This window comes from Patella vulgata, chromosome 7 (assembly GCF_932274485.2).
Source record: "Patella vulgata chromosome 7, xgPatVulg1.2, whole genome shotgun sequence".
NCBI lineage: Eukaryota > Metazoa > Mollusca > Gastropoda > Patellidae > Patella > Patella vulgata.
Genome location: NC_065885.2, coordinates 38213398 through 38232513, shown reverse-complemented (window position 1 = coordinate 38232513; position 19116 = coordinate 38213398). Strand labels below are relative to the sequence as shown.

The following is a 19116-nucleotide window of genomic DNA, read 5'->3' as shown; positions in this document are numbered from 1 at the left end:
TAGCATGCCAAGGGCACGTAACCTTTCATTTTGGGTAAGCCGACGCATATCACAATTTGTTTTCTGGTCACTAAAACAATTAAACTGATGTTTCCACCCTGGAATTCAATGCCACAATGACTGTAACATTCAAAGTCAGAGTCGTGCAAATCTTGGGTTGGACCCCCATGATGATCCCAAGCATCACCTGCATTCCATGCGGTAGCTATTGGTGCGTTTGGGCGTCACATGTAACTGGAAATGTTTCTTCTGTTAGGTTCTATAGTGACTTTTTTCGTAGTCATTTGCATATTTTAGTATTATGCCCCCAAAATCAAATATCCCCTACTTTTTTTGAATAGTATATATGAAAATGTACAAAGCTGTTCCCATGTAACATTCTAATTTACCTATGCCATAGCCATTGTTACGGTGAATTATTAATTAGTTTCAATTTGAATTAACTTTTATATTTCATGTAGGAAATAAATATTTAATTTTAAACAGATTTATTTTTATACACCCACATGTTCATGTAGCCATATATGATAACGACAGAATTTCAACAGTCTGCCACCTACAATATATCCCGAAGCAGACAGTTGAAATTCTATTATCTTCGATAATAAAAGGGAGATAACTATGGTGGCTGATTGGTATCATGTCGTGATGTTATGGTGTCGCACTTCATAAGGCGACAACCCGACATCACGACATTTTAACCCGACACCACGACAACCCGACATAACGACATTTTCACCCCACAATACGACATTTTCACCCGACAACACGACATCTTCATCCGACACCACGACATTAAAAATGTCGTAATGTCGCGTAAAAATGTCGTATTGTCGGGTTAAATCGTCGTGAAGTCATGGTGTCGAGTTGTCGTAATGTCGTGGCGTCGGGTTATCGGCCATTTTCCTCTCAATACTATGATTATGTACACTGATCCTGGTGTGGGGTGTTGGTCAAGAAAGTTCCCTGGTATTGTAGATGGGAAAAAACCCAAACAAGTTACTGTGTACACATTGGCGTATACATAAAAGAATCCTTCTCAGTTGAAATTCGATGAGGAAATGTCACGGTCCATTGAAAATTTCCGTAATATCACTTTGCATAGCGTGTACAGAGTAGCTTGCTTTTTTGTCCCATCTACAATACTAGACACAGTTCTTTGCCAGGCCCTTTGTTCTGCACTACCGACATGGAGTAGCCGCGCTGCAAAATGCCAGGGAACGTTTTTGACCAAGACCAGGATCAGTGTACATAATCATAGTATAGAGAGGAAAATGGCAGATAACCCGACACACGACAACACGACATTACGATAATCCGACATCAGGACATTTTAACCCGACAATACGACATTTTTACGCGACATTACGACATTTTAATGTCGTGGTGTCGGGTGAAAAGTCGGGTTAAAATATCGTGATGTCGGGTTGAAATGTTGTGATGTCGGGTTGTCGCCTTATGTTTTTTTACCAAATAAGGACTCGTATTCAAGATTCGGTATTCATTCCTATAACTGTATCAATATAAGAATTACACTCAATAAAATCACATATACATATGTTAATTCCACTCTCATGACCGCTCTTCTTTTTCTTTAGCCATTCCATAAACCGAGAATTTATTCCAGTGTTGTCCACAAACGTTTTCAGGGAATGGTTTGTTAAGATGGTTTTCGTCTGCGGTGTTAATACACCTTGTGAAACGTTGAAACAATTATTATTATTTTTCTGGGAGTCGAGCTTTTGGAACAACGTTTCATGTTTATCTGTGTTATGCCATGGCGAGTATATTCGTAGGTTGTCGAATCCACAAGCATGATTGTGGAGGAATAATATCACCCTGGGAGTCCCATATTTACTGTTCCAAATGTTGCTCAAAGATGGCGGTTGGGATGAATCTGCCAAACGATCTTTGCTCAAGAGTTTTTCGTCCATCTTAGAAACAAACACACGAAGTACGTCATCCGCCGAACAGCCGTATAGATGGTTGACGTCTATCAGAATTACTTCCTTGGAATAAACCTCCAGGAAGCTTTGTACGTTTGCTATCAGCTCCTTTACTGGTCGACCATACAAACCATGAAGAAAAGTCAACTGTTTTGACTTAGGATTGCGGCAAATTCTCAGATCCAGATATCGAATACCGGCTTCAAGCTGTTCTTTAATAGACAAAGTCTGGCATTTGCCCCAGTTATATATTATACCTTTGCCACCTATTTTGCCTAGAAATTTGATGGCACCTGGTTCGTCTATAGACACATCCTGTGTTCGGTCTAAATCGGCCGAAAATGAATTGTGGGATCCTGTAATAAAGTTAAAATCCCTGGAATATTAGGCAGATTATAAATGTAAATAAAGCCAGATGTTATTGGATAGTCACTCTATTTTAAATCTACAGACAGGATTTCAAAAAAGGCTATTTGTCATATGTGGTAAGCAAGAATTTCACGACTACAATTATTACCCGATTTCAATGAAACTTACAGATTATGATAACATTGATAATATCTCTGAGTAGCCAAACTTTCGGCCACTTCGGGTTCGATCTATCCGAGATATGGGGTTACCACACATTTCATGTGGCACGGCTACAGTCCGCAATAATCAGCCGATTTCAATCAAACTCACAGATTATAATAACATTAATAATAATTTCGACCACTTCCGGTTAGCGGTTTCCGAGATATCTGGTTACCATAAATTTCATGTGGCACGACTGCAGACCGCAATTATCAACCTATATCTATGAAACTTACCGATTATGATTACGTTAAAAATATCTCAAAGTAGCCAATGTTTCGACCACTTCCAGTTAGCGGTTTCCGAGATATCAGGTTATCACACATTTCATGTGGCACGGCTACAGACCGCAATTATGAACCGATATCCATAATCAGAGTAGCTAAAATTTAGACCACTTCCGGTTAGCGGTTTCTGAGATATCTGGTTACAACACATTTCATGTGGCACGGTTGCAGATCTTCTTATACCACTGTATTATATGACTGACCTTTATAAATTCAAGTATACATTCTGCAAGTGACGTCCACGCGGCGTCCATCATGGGTACTATGGCGCGTGCATTGTTTAAATAAGACGTTGTTTCTATAACTGTTGCAGGCAGATTGGTGCCTTTTACCCATTTTATATACCCATTTATACTATAGGGAAATATACTTCAAACACCTTTATTTATCTTTATTTATTTTTCTAATACTTAAAAAAATGTTTCAGAATTTAATTTGCTGATGGAAAAAAGTCAATATCAGGAGCTCATTAAGCCTCACCGAGGTCATCCCTCTCAGTGATTGTAGCGGCCTTATATGCTAATATTCACTGCTGATCCGGGACCTGTTTCACGAAATTTTAACTAAGATAAAAATCCAAATTTTAGTAATTTGATTAGATAATATTAGATTGATTTTAGTGCTTAGCCAATCAACATTGAAGTATCTCTAAAATTGAATTTTATCTTTAGTTAGGATTTCGAGAAACAGGGCCCAGTGTGTAAGATGAAGTGTAGTAAAAAACCGAGTGATAAAATTGAACAAAATATTGATGTACTTTCCATTTGACTGATAAATTCTAATAAAGTCTAAACATAAAATTTCTGCCAATGTCATTCTTTCCTTGTTTTCCCTTTTTGCAATCATTTGGATTATAAATCATATTTCCGGCACAATACATCCCCTGGTCCAGGAGCTAACTAAGATTTAATTAACATCTCGAGTACAAAAGGTTTGATAAGTGAAATTAGTAAATATGATCGGAACTTTCAAAAACGCAACTCTTAAGTTATGCGGGGGGTTGGATGGCTGAATGGTTAGCACGTGCGCGCTGTATCAACTGGCGTGGTTTCCATTCGCCGGTCGTTCGTGAAAAGGAGTAGGGTCGCCTATCGAACCTCGTGGGTTTTCTCCGGGTTCTCCGGTTTCCTCCCACTGCTAAAGACCCCTACGCGCAAGCGAATTGTTGAAATGTGTTAGACCTGCAGATGACCTAGTATGTGTCGAGTGGACGTTAAACCCCCCCCCCCTCTCTCTCTCTCTCTCTCAAGTTATGATTTTGGGGACACTGCCAGGGCCACTATTCACAGTACCACTTAAATTGGTTTTGTAACACATCTCAAGTACATCCACAAAACCTATGTCAAAATGTTCCTTAGGAACCCTAATGTCTATATAAATTCTTCTTAGTAGTAACTTTTTTGGATTGACCCACTTCTGGGTAGGTCAAAGGTCATGATTGGTCGGCCAGGCCAAATCTAGCTACCTTAAATGGAAATCTCAGAACAAGCACAAAATTGATATCAAACTATTTCTTGTGACACCCTAGGAGTAGGGCATTATGAATCCTTCTGAGTGGTCAATTTCGGAGATTGACCCACTTCTAGTAGGTCAAAGGTCATCATTGGTCGGCCACACCCAATGCATATCTCAAAATATACCTTCAGTACAAGCACAAAATAGGTATCAAACTATTCCTTGCGACCACGCTTGGGAAATATAAATCCTCACGAGTAGACAATTTTGGAGATTAAAGTACTTCTGAGTAGGCCAAAGGACAGCATTTGTCGGAGCATGCCCAATATACCTTCAATGCATATCTCAGTACATGCCTTCAGTACAAGCACAAATTAGGTATCAAACAGTTCCTTGGGATCCCCTTGGCAACATGAAGTCTTCTGAGATGGTTAAATTATGTCACCACTGGTCGTCCCCGCTCATTCGACCTGTAATGCACTTCTCCAGAACAAGCACAAAACGTGTCAAACTGTTCCTGATGACTGTCTATGACACATTATGTATTCTTCTGAGTTGTCAGCTTAGAGAGTAACCCGGTACTGGGTAGTACAAAGGTTACCTTGGGACTCGCTGTACAAAAATGAGTCCTTCTGAGTTGTCAATTTCGGGAATTAATAACTCTGGGTAGGTTTCTATTTCACAGTTCCTGCCACATGTCTCTAGCCTTGGTCTTTTGTCATTCTGTAGTTCTGTAACTGGGGACCATATATCAGTATAAGACCTTTGTTTCAGCTTTTTTATGACTGAAAACACGGAAGTTTGGTACGTCACAGCGCCCGACTTGCATTTATACAATATCGCCAGATTGTCATTTTGACACCTATCATGTCTGTATATTTCATGAACGCTACCATGTGTTTGCAATACAAGGACTTTTGACCTACTCAGAAGGGGGTTAACCGCTGACATTGACAACTCGACTGGATTCATAATTTCCTCGGTGGGTTCCAAGGATCAGTTTGACACCTGTATGCTGCATGAAATGTGCAACTTAGCAGAACCAACTCATGGTAACCCTCAGAATCTCCAAAACTAACAACTCAAAAGAACTCACAATACTCAGGGGATCGCCAGAAACAGTTTGATACCTAATGTGTGTTTGTACTGAAGGTATTTACTGAGATATGCATGTATTGGGCGTTGTCGATCAATGGTACCTGCTCAGAACTCGGCTAATCCCCAAAACTGACTAATTTGGAGGATTTATGTTACACCAGCGGGATCACAATGAACAGTTTGGTATCGATTTTGTACTTGTACTGAAGGTATGTAACTGACGTATGCATTTAAAGTGGACTTGGCGTGGCTGACCAATGGTGACCATTGACCTTCTTAGAAGTGTCCCGGGGGGGCCCTTAACAGTTTAATACCCATTTCATGCTTTTACTGAGATTTGCATTTAAGGTAGATTGGGCGTGGCCGACCGATGTGACCTTTGACCTACTCAGAAGTGGGTTAATCCCCAAAATTGACCACTCCGAGGGATTTATATTGCCATTGGGGATCCTAAGGAATATTTTGACACAGGTTCCGTTGATGTACTTGAGATGTGTTACAAAACCAATGTTGGCGGCAATGTGAACAGCGCCCCATGGTAGTGTCTCGAAATGCATAATTTAAGAGTTCCTTTTTAGGGGGCCCCGATCACATATTTACTAATTCCAGGCCTCAAACCTTTTGTACGAGGATTGGTTGAAAAGTTCTAAGACTAGGTGTGTCTGTGAAAGACCTGTACAAAGTCGATGGGTTACATTTAATTTTCTACATAGCCTCTTTCATACACCCTTTTGCCAATGATGTTGCAAGGCCTGGGTGCTGGCCAGGAAGAAATTTTCTTCAGTCACCACAAAAAAGTCGTTCACAGCTGACATGACGTCATCATTACTAGGAAAATGACGACCGTCAAGTTCCTTTTTCATTTTTGGAAACAGGTGGAGGTCTGACGGGGATGGTCAATGAGTTTGAAGTCACAATCATGGATCATTGATATGGCAGTCACCGATTTATGAGCAGGGGCATTGTCTTGGTGGAACAGGGCGCCTTTAGTGAGCACCCCTGGTAGCTTTGATAGTTTCACACCTTTTCAGCATAATATCTTTACAAGATACTCAAATCATCAGAATACCTTGGAATCTCAAAAGACTGAAGCTACCTTTCCAACAGAAGGAACTAACTTGGCTTTCTGGGGGGCTGGTGCCCCTGGATGCTTCCATTGTTTATACTGAATTTTGGATGCTGGTTGAAAGTGATGAATAGAGGTGTCATCCATGGTTACAAATCTGGCCAAAAGATTATCAGGATCTGCTTCAAAATGGCGCAGATACGGGACGTCAAGAATCTGACACATTTCTGATCCAGTCAAGAGCTTTGGCACCCATCTTGCAGAAACTATTGTCAACCTAACTCGTTGGCGATAATGTGCTCAACCCAGAGGCGGATCAAGGCTCTGATGGGCCCTAGGCAGCTCGACCAGCTGGGCCCTTTGCGGAACTGGTTTGCCGTAGTAAAACTAAGACCGCTTAGTTTGCCGCTTTTTTTCCAGCATTTTAGCTTCATGTTTTTTCTGTTCTCTCTTCTCCCATCCACACATTTGCTTTTGGGCCATATAAACGGCGAACCAACCAACGCCGAAATGAGGCGGCCTTCAAGTAATGAAAGAAAGATAAATTTCATGAGAAAATCGCAAACACTTTTTTAAAATGAAAGCGAAACCAGATGTCAGGCTAATGCAAGGCGAGCAAGTGACCAGTCTCCCAGTTGGAGTGATCGATTACACTAAAGCTCATCTCGAGTGCTATGGTGTCACTGACTGTGTGGGCTTCTTCCCTCATAGTGAACGGCCGACACAACCGAGTGAGGTTCGTCAAATTTAAAAAGGTCGTCAAATATTTTATGAGCCCTATTTTTTCTTGGGCCCTAGGCAGCTGCCTACACTTCCTATGGGGTAATCCGCCTCTGGCTCAACCCTCTCATGACAACACTGGCAATATGTCGAGTGGTCAATTGTCGATCGGCCATCACCATGTCAAGCATCCGGGTAATGTTTCTTGAATGGTTGCTGTTGATGGCTTTCCAGGACGCGGGTCATCGTCAAGGCTCTCTACCACGCTTAAATTCCACAGCCCACGTCTTTACTGTGGAAAAGGAAGAGGCATCTGTGTTAGAGTTAGTCCTTTCAGTTACAAGTACTTGATGATTGTCCGATAGCCAGTTTTGTCCATTTCTGGTTATTTTAATGGTTATGTTTACATGATGATCTAGTACGAAGACAATAAAATTTGCTAGTTCAAACTACTGTTTCGTTCTCTTTAATTGTTTGCAAACAAAAAATTCCAATAGAATTCATAACTGAATTGATCCTCTGCTGCATACTAACATTCAGAAAGATGACCCAACAGGGGTTCCTGCCACACAGATACCTGGCAGTCCGATCTTAATATTCATAAACGTAAATATATATTTACCTGGAATCGCCAAGTAGTATAACGGTAAGTTGCTTATCGGTTCTGGTAACTTACTCATCCAAGCTGTATTCCCATTCCCAGTCGACGCAGCTATTGCCATTCTAATGTTCTTTCTAAACGAAATGATTTATAAAATAATTTGGATCTCTGTACATATTTGAAAATAAAAGAAAAAAAGTTTGAAAGGGGTGACTGACATAACTTACAAACTTTTGTTGTATTTATGAATCATAAGTCTGTAAATTGCTAAATACCAGCTCCGTAGCCAGCCGAGGGCAAGGGGAGCAGTGGCCCCCGAAGAAAATTGCCGACCATGGTACTAAAAATACCTACTGTTTGTAATAGACAGCAGTCATGGATCATCATGTAGAGTATTGACTTGGGGACGTGGCATCTTGCACCTAGTCTCATATTAGCCTTTTGGTTATGTTCTGACATCTATCTGCCATATATTTTGTACTGACTTGCCCAATGGCCCAGTCTTTTTTATATTTGTTAGAAAAAGAAATAATGAAGACCCATTTCCCAAAACGCATAGTGGCATTTTTTCGATGAGTTTTGAATTATTAGGTAGTTGATATCAGAAATGTTTCCATAACCCGAAAGCCGGAATATTATTTGTGGTTGACAGGTAGCGGTATTGTTATTTGTCGTACGGGGGGGAAGAACACCCCTGCCCCCCTAAAAGTCCAACGCCCCTCCGCAGCCAGCAGCTTGGCTACGGTATAATAATTTATCTCTGATAATAAGAATTCCCCTTTCTGCAGGACTTAATTTTGGTTGGTTAATTAAGGAGAGGGAAACATCGGAATTCTTAATGATCCGTAAAAAGCAGTATTTTTACGGAACAACACAATAAATCTTGTGGGTGGGGAGTCGGGGGTGACCGGGCAGAGACAAAATAGGTTTAGCCTATTACAAGTATTCCAACCAATATGGGGACTTAAACGATTTAGCTACTCGTGACTCTTTAAGTTGTTGTTTCAGGTGATTTTACACCTTCGATCATAGTTATACATCTTAATAAAGTAATAATAATTCCCTTTCCATTTTTCATTAAAGCCAGTCCGGTTTTTTTTAAATACGGTCGTACTCATCGGTTGTGCAATTAAAATTACATACTAACAACAGTCTTTATAAACCATTACATAGGCTATTTTTTCTGAAATCTATGTGATCTTTCATAGTTGTTGTGCTAGTTAGGATTTTATGTTTTAACTCCTGTTGTTACTTAAGGAAGTTATTGTATTCGTTGATATTACCCAGCGGGCACGCAACGTTGTTACAACATTGTGACAACGTCAATATTGGTCGTGACGTTGTACAACGTGTTTTCGACCAATATTCGACGTTGTATTTACGTCATATACAGGTTGTTGACACAACGTTGTCACAACGTCATCAAAACGTCATATACAGGTTGTTGTCACATCGTTGTCACAACGTTGCCACAACGTCATTAAAACGTTATTCTAACGTCATATACAGGTTGTTGTCACAACGTTATCAAAACGTCATATACAGGTTGTTGTCACGGCGTTATTACAACGTTGTTACAACGTTGTCACAACGTTGTAACAACGTCTTCAAAACGTTATCAAAACGTCATATACAGGTTGTTGTCACAACGTTGTCACAACGTCATCAAAACGTTATTCAAACGTCATATACAGGTTGTTGTCACAACGTTGTCACAACGTTATCAAAACGTCATATACAGGTTGTTGTCACGGCGTTGTTACAACGTTGTCACAACGTCTTCAAAACGTTATCAAAACGTCATAGGTTGTTGTCACAACGTTGTCACAACGTTATCAAAACGTCATATACAGATTGTTGTGACAACGTTATCAAAACGTCATATACAGGTTGTTGTCACGGCGTTATTACAACGTTGTTACAACGTTGTCACAACGTTGTAACAACGTCTTCAAAACGTTATCAAAACGTCATATACAGGTTGTTGTCACAACGTTGTCACAACGTCATCAAAACGTTATTCAAACGTCATATACAGGTTGTTGTCACAACGTTGTCACAACGTTATCAAAACGTCATATACAGGTTGTTGTCACGGCGTTGTTACAACGTTGTCACAACGTCTTCAAAACGTTATCAAAACGTCATAGGTTGTTGTCACAACGTTGTCACAACGTTATCAAAACGTCATATACAGATTGTTGTGACAACGTTGTTAAAACGTTGTCACAACGTTGTCATAACGTTATCGAAACGTCATATATAGAAGTTCGAACCTTGACCTCTGATTGTCAAACCAAGGTCACCACGAGACTCCCAGGGGTCAATTTAGTTTAAATAGCCACGACCTCAAGGTCGTCGGATCCGATTTGTGATGGGCGAGTTATCTGCCCTTAGACCACACCGCTGTAATACTCAGCTATTTCACTTTCTAGGGAAATTTGCCCAAAAAATGTCTTCCAATCGCCCCGGGATTTGGTGACCCGATAGACTGACCCAACATTTGTTCTTCATTTTTTAAAATCGGCAACCAAAAGTCGTGACCTTGACCCGCTAGGGGCCCCGGAAGTATTTTGGTTTTTGAACCCTAGAGGCCCATCTAATAAAGTCAGGACCACTGGACCTTGACCTTCCAAAATGTCATCTTGGTCCACATGACCACGGTAGGTCAAGGTCATCTGAAAGGGTCAAGGTCACCAAAATATCTACTGAGTCGGATGCTCCCGGGCACATGGTGAGGCCCCGGGTCTGCGCGGCAAATCAAAGGTCATGACCATGGATAGGCAACTCATTGACCTTTCGAATGGGGCCTTGACCTTTGACCTGACCCTTGACCTTGGGATCGAAAAAGTCCCAAAACTTCATGTACCACCCAGACTTTCGCTAATAAATGTCAAGGTCAAAGTCGTGACCCGCACCCGCAAGGTCATTTTTGGGGTTGTAACCTGAGTCAAGGTCATGACATTGCCTGACATTCCCTGTTCCCGGCAGCAATTTAGGTAAAAAGTCACATTCAAAATCCCGAGAGAAAGTGAAAGCGGAACTTTCAGAATGTTATTTGGAAGAAAATATTTTGCTTTCTTGTCAGTAAAATAAAGGGCCCCAAATTCGATGACTTTTAAGTATAATATAACATTTTCACTTTCTTGTCATTGAACACGGCGAATTTGTACTGCATTGATTGCGGATTAAAACATTTCGTCGGGTCCCACTCGGCGGTGTGCGACATCGATCATTTATTTGCTTTATAATTTTTCGGAAATCATAATTTCCTTTAATGCATTAAAGTTATTGGTGTAATAAATAGGCAATACTGGCCTGCTTTCATGTTGCTGAGCACACGGGTTGGGAAAGCAAGAAAAGGCGTTTACGTCCGTCATGTATTATACAAAATGTATTATGAACTGTAAACGAGATGCCTCTCCCGCACCTAAATGTCGCTGTTTTTACATTCGGTGTTTTGCAATTGAAATAATAACACAAAGCACAGAAAATGGTGATTAATGCATATTGTGTAGTGTGCAGCGTTTGCTACACAAATTCAGTGCATAATACGGGCCTAAAACAGGAATTGCAATGCGCTTATCTATAGAAATTGACGTATGATCTTGGGTACAGTTGTATTGGTTAACGACGTAGATCGAGATTGAATAACACAATACAAGCTATAATACATTTTAATTAAGGCTTATTGTAAAACAACTAGAAGCTGACAAATATTCCGGTTAATTCTTCAGTAAATTATCTGGTAACACTAGCGGGGTTTTTTCCCGCGGATACTGATAACGTGACTCTAATGTTGCCGCGAAAGATGCTTCTGGGACGCCATATTGGTTTTTTGGTTCGTGCCGAAGGTAAGTTCTATTATTTTAACTCTCAACTGGGTATGTGGAAGGGATATAAAAATCGTCAATTGCTTCTTCTAAGGCTAATATAAGATCAGATAAAATTATATTGTATCTTAACACCCCATTAGGCTATTAGAGACAGTATACAAACAAAACATTAGGCTACCTACGCTACAGCATTATCATTGGCTATAAAACAACAAAAACACCAACTATATTTACATGTATGTAAAACACGCGCATCTATACATACATCATGTAGTAACAGGGACTATTATTATTAAGTTGAATATGAAAGCCCCTCGAATTTGATTACCGGTAAGGTAGGCATGGACTTCGTTGACGACCGCGGTGTAAGTGGCGACGTTCATTTCAAAACACAGACTCAGACTGCAGATGTGCCGAGTGAATATCATATTTTTAAGTTATATTTTTAAGTTACAGAATAATCCTATTATTCCTATAATTCACTACTGCCAGTTGAGAAATTGGCCAAAATATCATTTTCAACTTCAAATTCAAACGTTTGAAGATAGTTTTTCCATGGGGGGGGGGAGAAAAACAAAGGTGGTAATTGTGTTATTATTTCCGGTGTGAATGATTTTATAAGCGTCATAATGATACCTATGATCCTATAATAGTGAGTTGACAGCCTATTGAGCAAAAGATATAGAAATAATTATGTTTTGACTTTCTTAGAAAATATGAAATTCTCGCTTTAACTATTAAAACTAGCTGGACCAGCTGCATGATTGTGTCAGTCCGCTCAGAATACACGAGTCTAGGCCAAGCGACGTAGAATTTAGAACTGACTGACGTGATCTGCACTAGTCTAGGCTAGACATTTGCGTTGATGTGTTGCGCAAGTAGATCTAATCTAAATGAAATCTCTCATCATTAGTTTTTTCATATTACTCATATACATTGCCGTTAAACGAATAATTTTCAACACATAGCAAGCCATTTGATCTATACTACACGTCACTGGGCTATTTGATTTTACGGAGATTTGTTACCCACGGCAAAATCTCGATCGACGCTTGGTAGTTGGTAGACTTAACGCGATTTTATCATTCGGCTTCACTAAACAAATTATTAATAAAAACAGCCGTAGATCGACATCTAATAGTGCTAATGTAAATTTAATAATACTATTCCGGTATAAAAAAAAGAAATGATAATAAAAGAATAATGAAGTTAAGTATTTAAATGATCATTTTAAGTAGATACCGTTATATTACTGAGCGCCATGGAAAACGCATCACTTTTTTTCCCAAATATTTTATTACTAGGTGGTTTTGTATGTATAATATTATGCAATACTATGAACTATTGTTTCACACAATGCTCCCAAACGCAAAAAATTTCGGCCCGTGTGCACAAAAAAAATTGCATAAGATGCACATGAAAAACCCAATATTCACGTGCAGCATTGTGTGTGAGCCCTTTAAAAGCATGTTTTCAAATTAATGTGTTGTACATGAACTGTGAAACATCAATCTGTCGTAATTTGTTGTTGGACGTGTGAAGGAATCGAGCTAGAGATGCCGAGACTTACTGAAAATCAACGGAATGAAGCCATGGGAATGTCCAGGGCTGGCATGTCTACACGTGCTATTATTGCCAGACACTTCAATTGTCATCAGTCCACTATTGTAAGGTTGGTGGAACGTGTTCGAATTACTGGATCAACACGTGACCGTCAACGTCCTGGTCACTCATCTGCGTGACAGATTCCGCCCAGCGACTCGAACAGGTGCAGCAGTCGTCGGAAGACAAGGACCAGTAAGTGCCAACACCGTAAGACGTCGTCTAAGAGAAGTAGGACTCCGTGCACGACGACCTTATGTTGGAGCTATCCTCACCGTGAGCGGCGTTTGATATGGGCTCAAGGACACACCAGACATTGAGAAGAGTAGACTGGCAAAGTGTGCTCTTCAGTGATAAGAGTCGCTTTCATCCTTATCACGCTGATGGCCGTCAACATGTGTGTAGACGTCTTGAGGAACGTCTTGCAGACTGCTGCATCTTCGAAACGAATCGATGGGGTGGGGGGGAAGTGTAATAGTGTGGGGAGGCTTCACATTTCATCACCGGACCGCCCTACACATTTGCAGGGGTCGCGTTAATGCTGTAGCCTACCGTGATGATGTCTTGCAACCAATTGTTGTTCCGATGTTTCGAGCGCACCCACAACTTCAGCGCTTCCAATAGGATGATGCACGTCCGCATACCGCCCGTTTTAGTATGGACTTCCTGGCTGCTAACAACATCAATGTCTTGGACTGGCCAGCCATGTCTACGGACATGGCACCGATAGAACATGTCTGGGATGCGATTGGACGCCGTCTGTATCGGAGACCACAGATGCACACCATTGCTGCTTTAGAAGCTGCTCTTGTCCAAGAATGGAACAATTTGCCCCAGGCCTTCTTTCAAACATTGGTTAATTCCATGCGACGTCGCTGCACAGCGTGCGTAAGAGCCCGCGGAGGACACACATCTGACTTTGTACCGTTGATTACAGATTAAACATCCATGAGTGTACAAATGTGTTGTTATTGATGTGTTCCCATTTGAATATTGTTCACAATAAGAAGCAAAATAAATAAGATATGTTTACAGGATCATTTTGTTATACGAAAAACTAAGTGATGCGTTTTCCATGGCGCTCAGTATATATAAGTGTGAAACCTGGCCATTATTTAATTAATTACAGGTCTAAGTGAATCCCAGCAAGCACAAAATATTTTAAAAACGTTTTTTGTTTTTGTTTTTGTTATTTTTTTTTTGTTTCTAAAAGGTTATGTAAAAAAAAAATATTTATCAAACGTTTTTTAAATGTTTTAAGTGTATGTTTTTCAGAAGTTTTCGATAAATATTGATAAAAATGTTTAATATAATATGTTTAGATAACGTTCATAATTGATGTTTTCTTTCAAAATTTTCCATTAAAACGTAGTACCGTAAATATGATTTTTTTTTTTAACGTTTATGAAACGTTTATAAAGAACCCGCAATGAATAGGTAAAAAAAAAATTTTAAAAACATTTATTAAAGGTTTAATACACCTTTAAAACTTAATTACGTTCATAACTTAATTGCAAAATATCTATATTTAATGTACCGGTATATAAAAAAACCCAATAAAGGTCAAGATTAATTATCTTATACATATTTTATTTTAAAACACACCCAAGGTTGACAGTTGGTCCAATCAAATTTAAACATCTTTCCGCCAAAAAGGAATCCTAGCCAAACATGGCTGCTTTATTAGAGCTGTGATAAACTATTGAGTTTTATAAGTTGCTAGAAGGCGTAAAAGTTGAAAATTAGGTATGTTACGATTAATTAACATTTTGTGTCCATTTAGAAATAATTATGATATAAAAGAATTAATTGTTTCGGTAATTGTAGATTATTTTCTACTGGTAGCCGAACTTCTATTGTCATTTCATTATTGAACCCTCCTTGCAAAGTAAATTGAGTATTTTAAATATGTTTTATTACCTCTTAAATGATTTATTTTAGTTTTGAAACTTTAGTGTTTTTATTTTATAATTGTATTGCATTTTAATCATTTAGTTTTTGGTTAATTGCTATGTCTGGATTTAGAAAGAGCTATTTCAATCTATGTCTGGAATTGGAAGGGGCCATTACAATATTTATAGTATTGTATAATGGACTTTCCCAGTATCTATTATCTTTAAATGTATAGGGTTACCAATTTCATGAAGCTTTGCAGGGAGTGTTAATAGTAATGTAACGTATACAAAACTTGTGATATATTACAAATGACAAGTGATATATGCACTCGTGCTGTATGAACTATTTATATAGTCTTTAGTGAATGAAAACATTTTTGGCTACCATTCCTGGTTTTGAATGTCAAATATGATATGAAAACGAATATCGGTTTGTAATTTTTTTTAACCGTTTTTTTCCCCGGTTGTACGTGACAAGGAGTTGGGTCGCCTGTCCAACCTGGTGGGTTTTCTCCGGGTCCTCAGGTTTCGTCCCACTGCTAAAAAGACCCCCTACGCGCTAGCGAATTATTGAAATAAAATTGAACCATGTGTTAGTCCCGAAATGACCTAGTTTGTGTCAAGTGGACGTTAAACCCCATTTCTCTCTCTCTTCGCGTATTTCGCCGAACATAACTGATTAGACATTACAGTAAAAACAGAAACGATTGAATGTAAATCAGTTAATATACATTCATATTACATTATTATATGCGTTGCAACCCATTTATGTCCATTTCTAGGTGTCAAGGAATGGAAAGTCAAAATTCGTGGTATTGTCAAACGCATAAACAGTATGTCTTTTTATTTTAACAGGTTGATGTCTAATTCCCTAATGGCCCAATTTAATTTAAAGGGAAATAAAGGGAGGCGGTCCATAATGGACTTAGAAATTTACAAAGTTGTCCAAGGTTTGTTTTTATCATACTCAATTTACGAACATATCCTTAAATATCGGATAATCAAACATGGTATGGGCATACAGGAGTTTTTATTACTTCATCGATGAGTATTGATCTTTTTTTTTTGTAATTTACACCCAAGCCTTTCTTACACGTACAAATTCATGGAGAATATGAAAGTTATAACACAAGCGATGTCTCATATAGAATGTGTTATTGGGTCATATATAATATAATTCATATGGGGTTTAACGTCCTACTGTTCTGCTCCGACTAGGCTAATGAAGACGGGCATGAGCCATACCGCGTGCTATGATGGAAATTTTGCCCGGGCAGCGGCACTATGGCCTACTCTTATATCGAATTCCAACTGCCAAAGAGATCTTTTACTTGCACGTCAATGTGTACACGTGGCCTCGGTTTTTCATACCATCCAAACGAATTGTCCTTGTCAGGCCTACTGAACTTTCTCGGCAAATGTAGGGATCGAAAATGCGACCTCCAGACAAGCGAGCCAGCGTTTTACCCAATTAGCCACCTTTGCTCCATAATTCATGGGATGCAGAATTATCTGTTACAGCTTTAAGACGACCTTTTTGATCGGACTCAATTATATAATTTACAAAATTTGACAGAGTAAATATACAGTTTTTTTGTATTCTTCAGATAGTGTAATGATCAGTCAGCCGAGCTGCAAGGAAGCCGAGATAATAACAGCAGTTTCGGCTCATCTAAAATATGCACCCGACAGAAGAGGGACCAATTAAGTACATGTACAGTTTTAATTTGTTTATTACATGTCATATTTTATTATAATCTTTATAAGCCATTTTGAGCAGTGTTTTATATTGGTAACAGGCGCTTTATAAATAAATAAATTTTTATTATTATTACGGTACCAATTGCATTACAATTACTTTCTCATTTTTAGCAATATCATTCATTACCATTACCCATTACATTGAAAGTAAATAATTACATTTTATTACTATTTAAAGATTAGAGCTAATTTAGCATTTAATCAATCAGATTTAAAGACAATAGTTTTACCATGTCTTTAAATCTGATTGATTAAATGCTAAATTAGCACTAATCTTTAAATAGTAATAAAATGTAATAACATTAAATATGTTTCCTTGTTATATTCTTTTAAAACTCTAGTTATCACTGAATGCATAAGAGTATGGTTTTAATATATTTCTGTAAATCCTCTGTTTGATCTTTTATGAATGTATATTTAGTTAATCATGTATAGATCTATGCCTTATTTTCTTTTAAACTGGTTTCAATTATATAGTATAATGTGTATGGTTTCAGTACATCTCAACAATCCTCTGTTTGATCTTTTAATTGTATAATGAGTTAATCCTAGTATATACGATTATTTACCGTTGTTTCATCAATAGCTTGTGATAGCTACTCATGTTCACCTTCCTTGCATACCATTGGATAGTTCCCACTGATGTTTATATATATATTCATATCTTTCTCATTTTATTTATTTGTATATATATGCTTGAAAATGACTTGTGAAATCTTGTTGAAACGTTGCAGTGAAATAAACCATAGTAATTGTTATTCCATAAAAGTGTGTTTTTTGATTATGTTCCAATTACTAAATGCCATTCAAAAATGCGCCATTAAATGTAATTGAAATGTAATTGACCATTACATGATTTTCGGAATGTAATTAATTACATTTCCATTACTCATTACTTTTGAAATCTTCCATTACTCATTACATGACCATTACTTAAAATTTAATGATCAGATTCTATTACCTTTACCCATTACTGCAAAGTTATATGACTCTAGCATTAATATTGTCTGTAATATAATCGTTTGAATTGAATGTTTTGAAACTACGTATTGTCCTATTAATTGATACTGATTTTATTCAGAAAGAAGCAATTAGATTGGTTGTGATGGGACACAATAACTTTGATTCTAATTGAGTGAGAGTGTTGAAACTTCGCGTATCGTTTCACTATGTCAAAACCGTGGCCCAAATCTGTCGGGCATTTAAGCCCCCCCCCCCTTCCCCGCACACACACCTAATTTAACTTCCATCCTGCCCGGCCGCCTATTCCCGTCTTCGTTAGTCCAGTAGGGGCAGAACTGTAGGGAGTTCGGATGGGGCTTATACTGGGTTTTATACAACCTCAAAACAACAAATTCTGACGTCGTGACAACTTTTCGCCAACCACCACACAACGTTGCAAAACAACAAATTCTGACGTCGTGACAACTTTTCGTCAACCACCACACAATGTTGTGACAATGCTGCTTGAACGTCCGTACAACGTTGTCACAACTTTTCGTCAACCACCACACAACGTTGTGACAATGTTGCTTTGACGTCCGTACAACGTTGTCACAACTTTTCGTCAACCACCACACAACGTTGTGACAATGTTGCTTTGACGTCCGTACAACGTTGTCACAACTTTTCGTCAACCACCACACAACTTTTCGTCAACCACCACACAACGTTGTGACAATGTTGCTTTGACGTCCGTACAACGTTGTCACAACGTAAGAGTTTGTTGCAAAACAACCTACAGCTGACTTATTTCAGACGTTGTGATACAACCTCTGAAAAACGTTGTCACAACGTTCTGTGCCCGCTGGGTAGAGTGAAAAAGTAATTTGAAAATAACGCCATGCACGTGAGTGCAATGCAATGACTTTATGGAGATAAATTGGCCATATATCTGATAAAATAACGCCATTTTAAAGGAAATTAAATCAACATAGCAAAGCAACTGGTAGAAAATAAGACCGTACGAACTTCAACCTATCAACAAGCCAGTAAAAATAGCTAAGTCTGACCCAGTGAGGTCATCACATTCTCATTCACTCACACAGACGTCAGACTAACGGTAAGTCTACATTAACTCTCCACTTACAATTGTTTAGTCTATCTTCTTTTAAATCGCCGCTGGTAGGAATTGGTGAAAACTGCACCGTGATTAAATGTTACATGCCTTTAATTAAGACTAATGTTAATATTGCTGCTTCTATTTGTGTTTTGGTACAAAGCGATAGTAACCTGATCAACATTGGCCACACCTTTTCGCTTCTATATGAAAGTCT

The 19116-nt window shown here is 38.7% G+C and overlaps 2 protein-coding genes across 2 annotated transcripts in view; one reads left to right on the top strand and one right to left on the bottom strand.

The window, feature by feature from the left end:
* Nucleotides 1-471: 471 nt before the first annotated feature.
* LOC126828731 (PI-PLC X domain-containing protein 2) lies at nt 472-19097 on the bottom strand. Its single transcript, XM_050558705.2, has 3 exons — nt 18930-19097; nt 7768-7880; nt 472-2302 (listed from the first exon to the last, which is right to left on the bottom strand). The coding sequence occupies exons 2-3, from the start codon at nt 7865-7867 to the stop codon at nt 1488-1490; spliced, it is 915 nt and encodes a 304-aa protein (XP_050414662.1). The 5' UTR covers nt 7868-7880; nt 18930-19097; the 3' UTR covers nt 472-1487.
* LOC126828722 (gelsolin-like protein 2) overlaps nt 18755-19116 on the top strand; it is a 30531-nt gene continuing 30169 nt past the window's right edge. Inside the window, exon 1 of the mRNA XM_050558692.2 lies at nt 18755-18902. The gene's annotated coding sequence lies outside the window, so the exon portion shown is untranslated. The remainder of the gene's footprint in view (nt 18903-19116) is intronic.

Excerpts from the sequence above, each read along its gene's own strand:
- LOC126828731 (XM_050558705.2), bottom strand. The coding sequence starts at position 7,867 with ATGGCAATAGCTGCGTCGACTGGGAATGGGAATACAGCTTGGATGAGT. Across the intron at positions 2,303-7,767 it reads ATACTACTTGGCGATTCCAG|GATCCCACAATTCATTTTCG; the intron begins GTAAATATATAT and ends ACTTTATTACAG.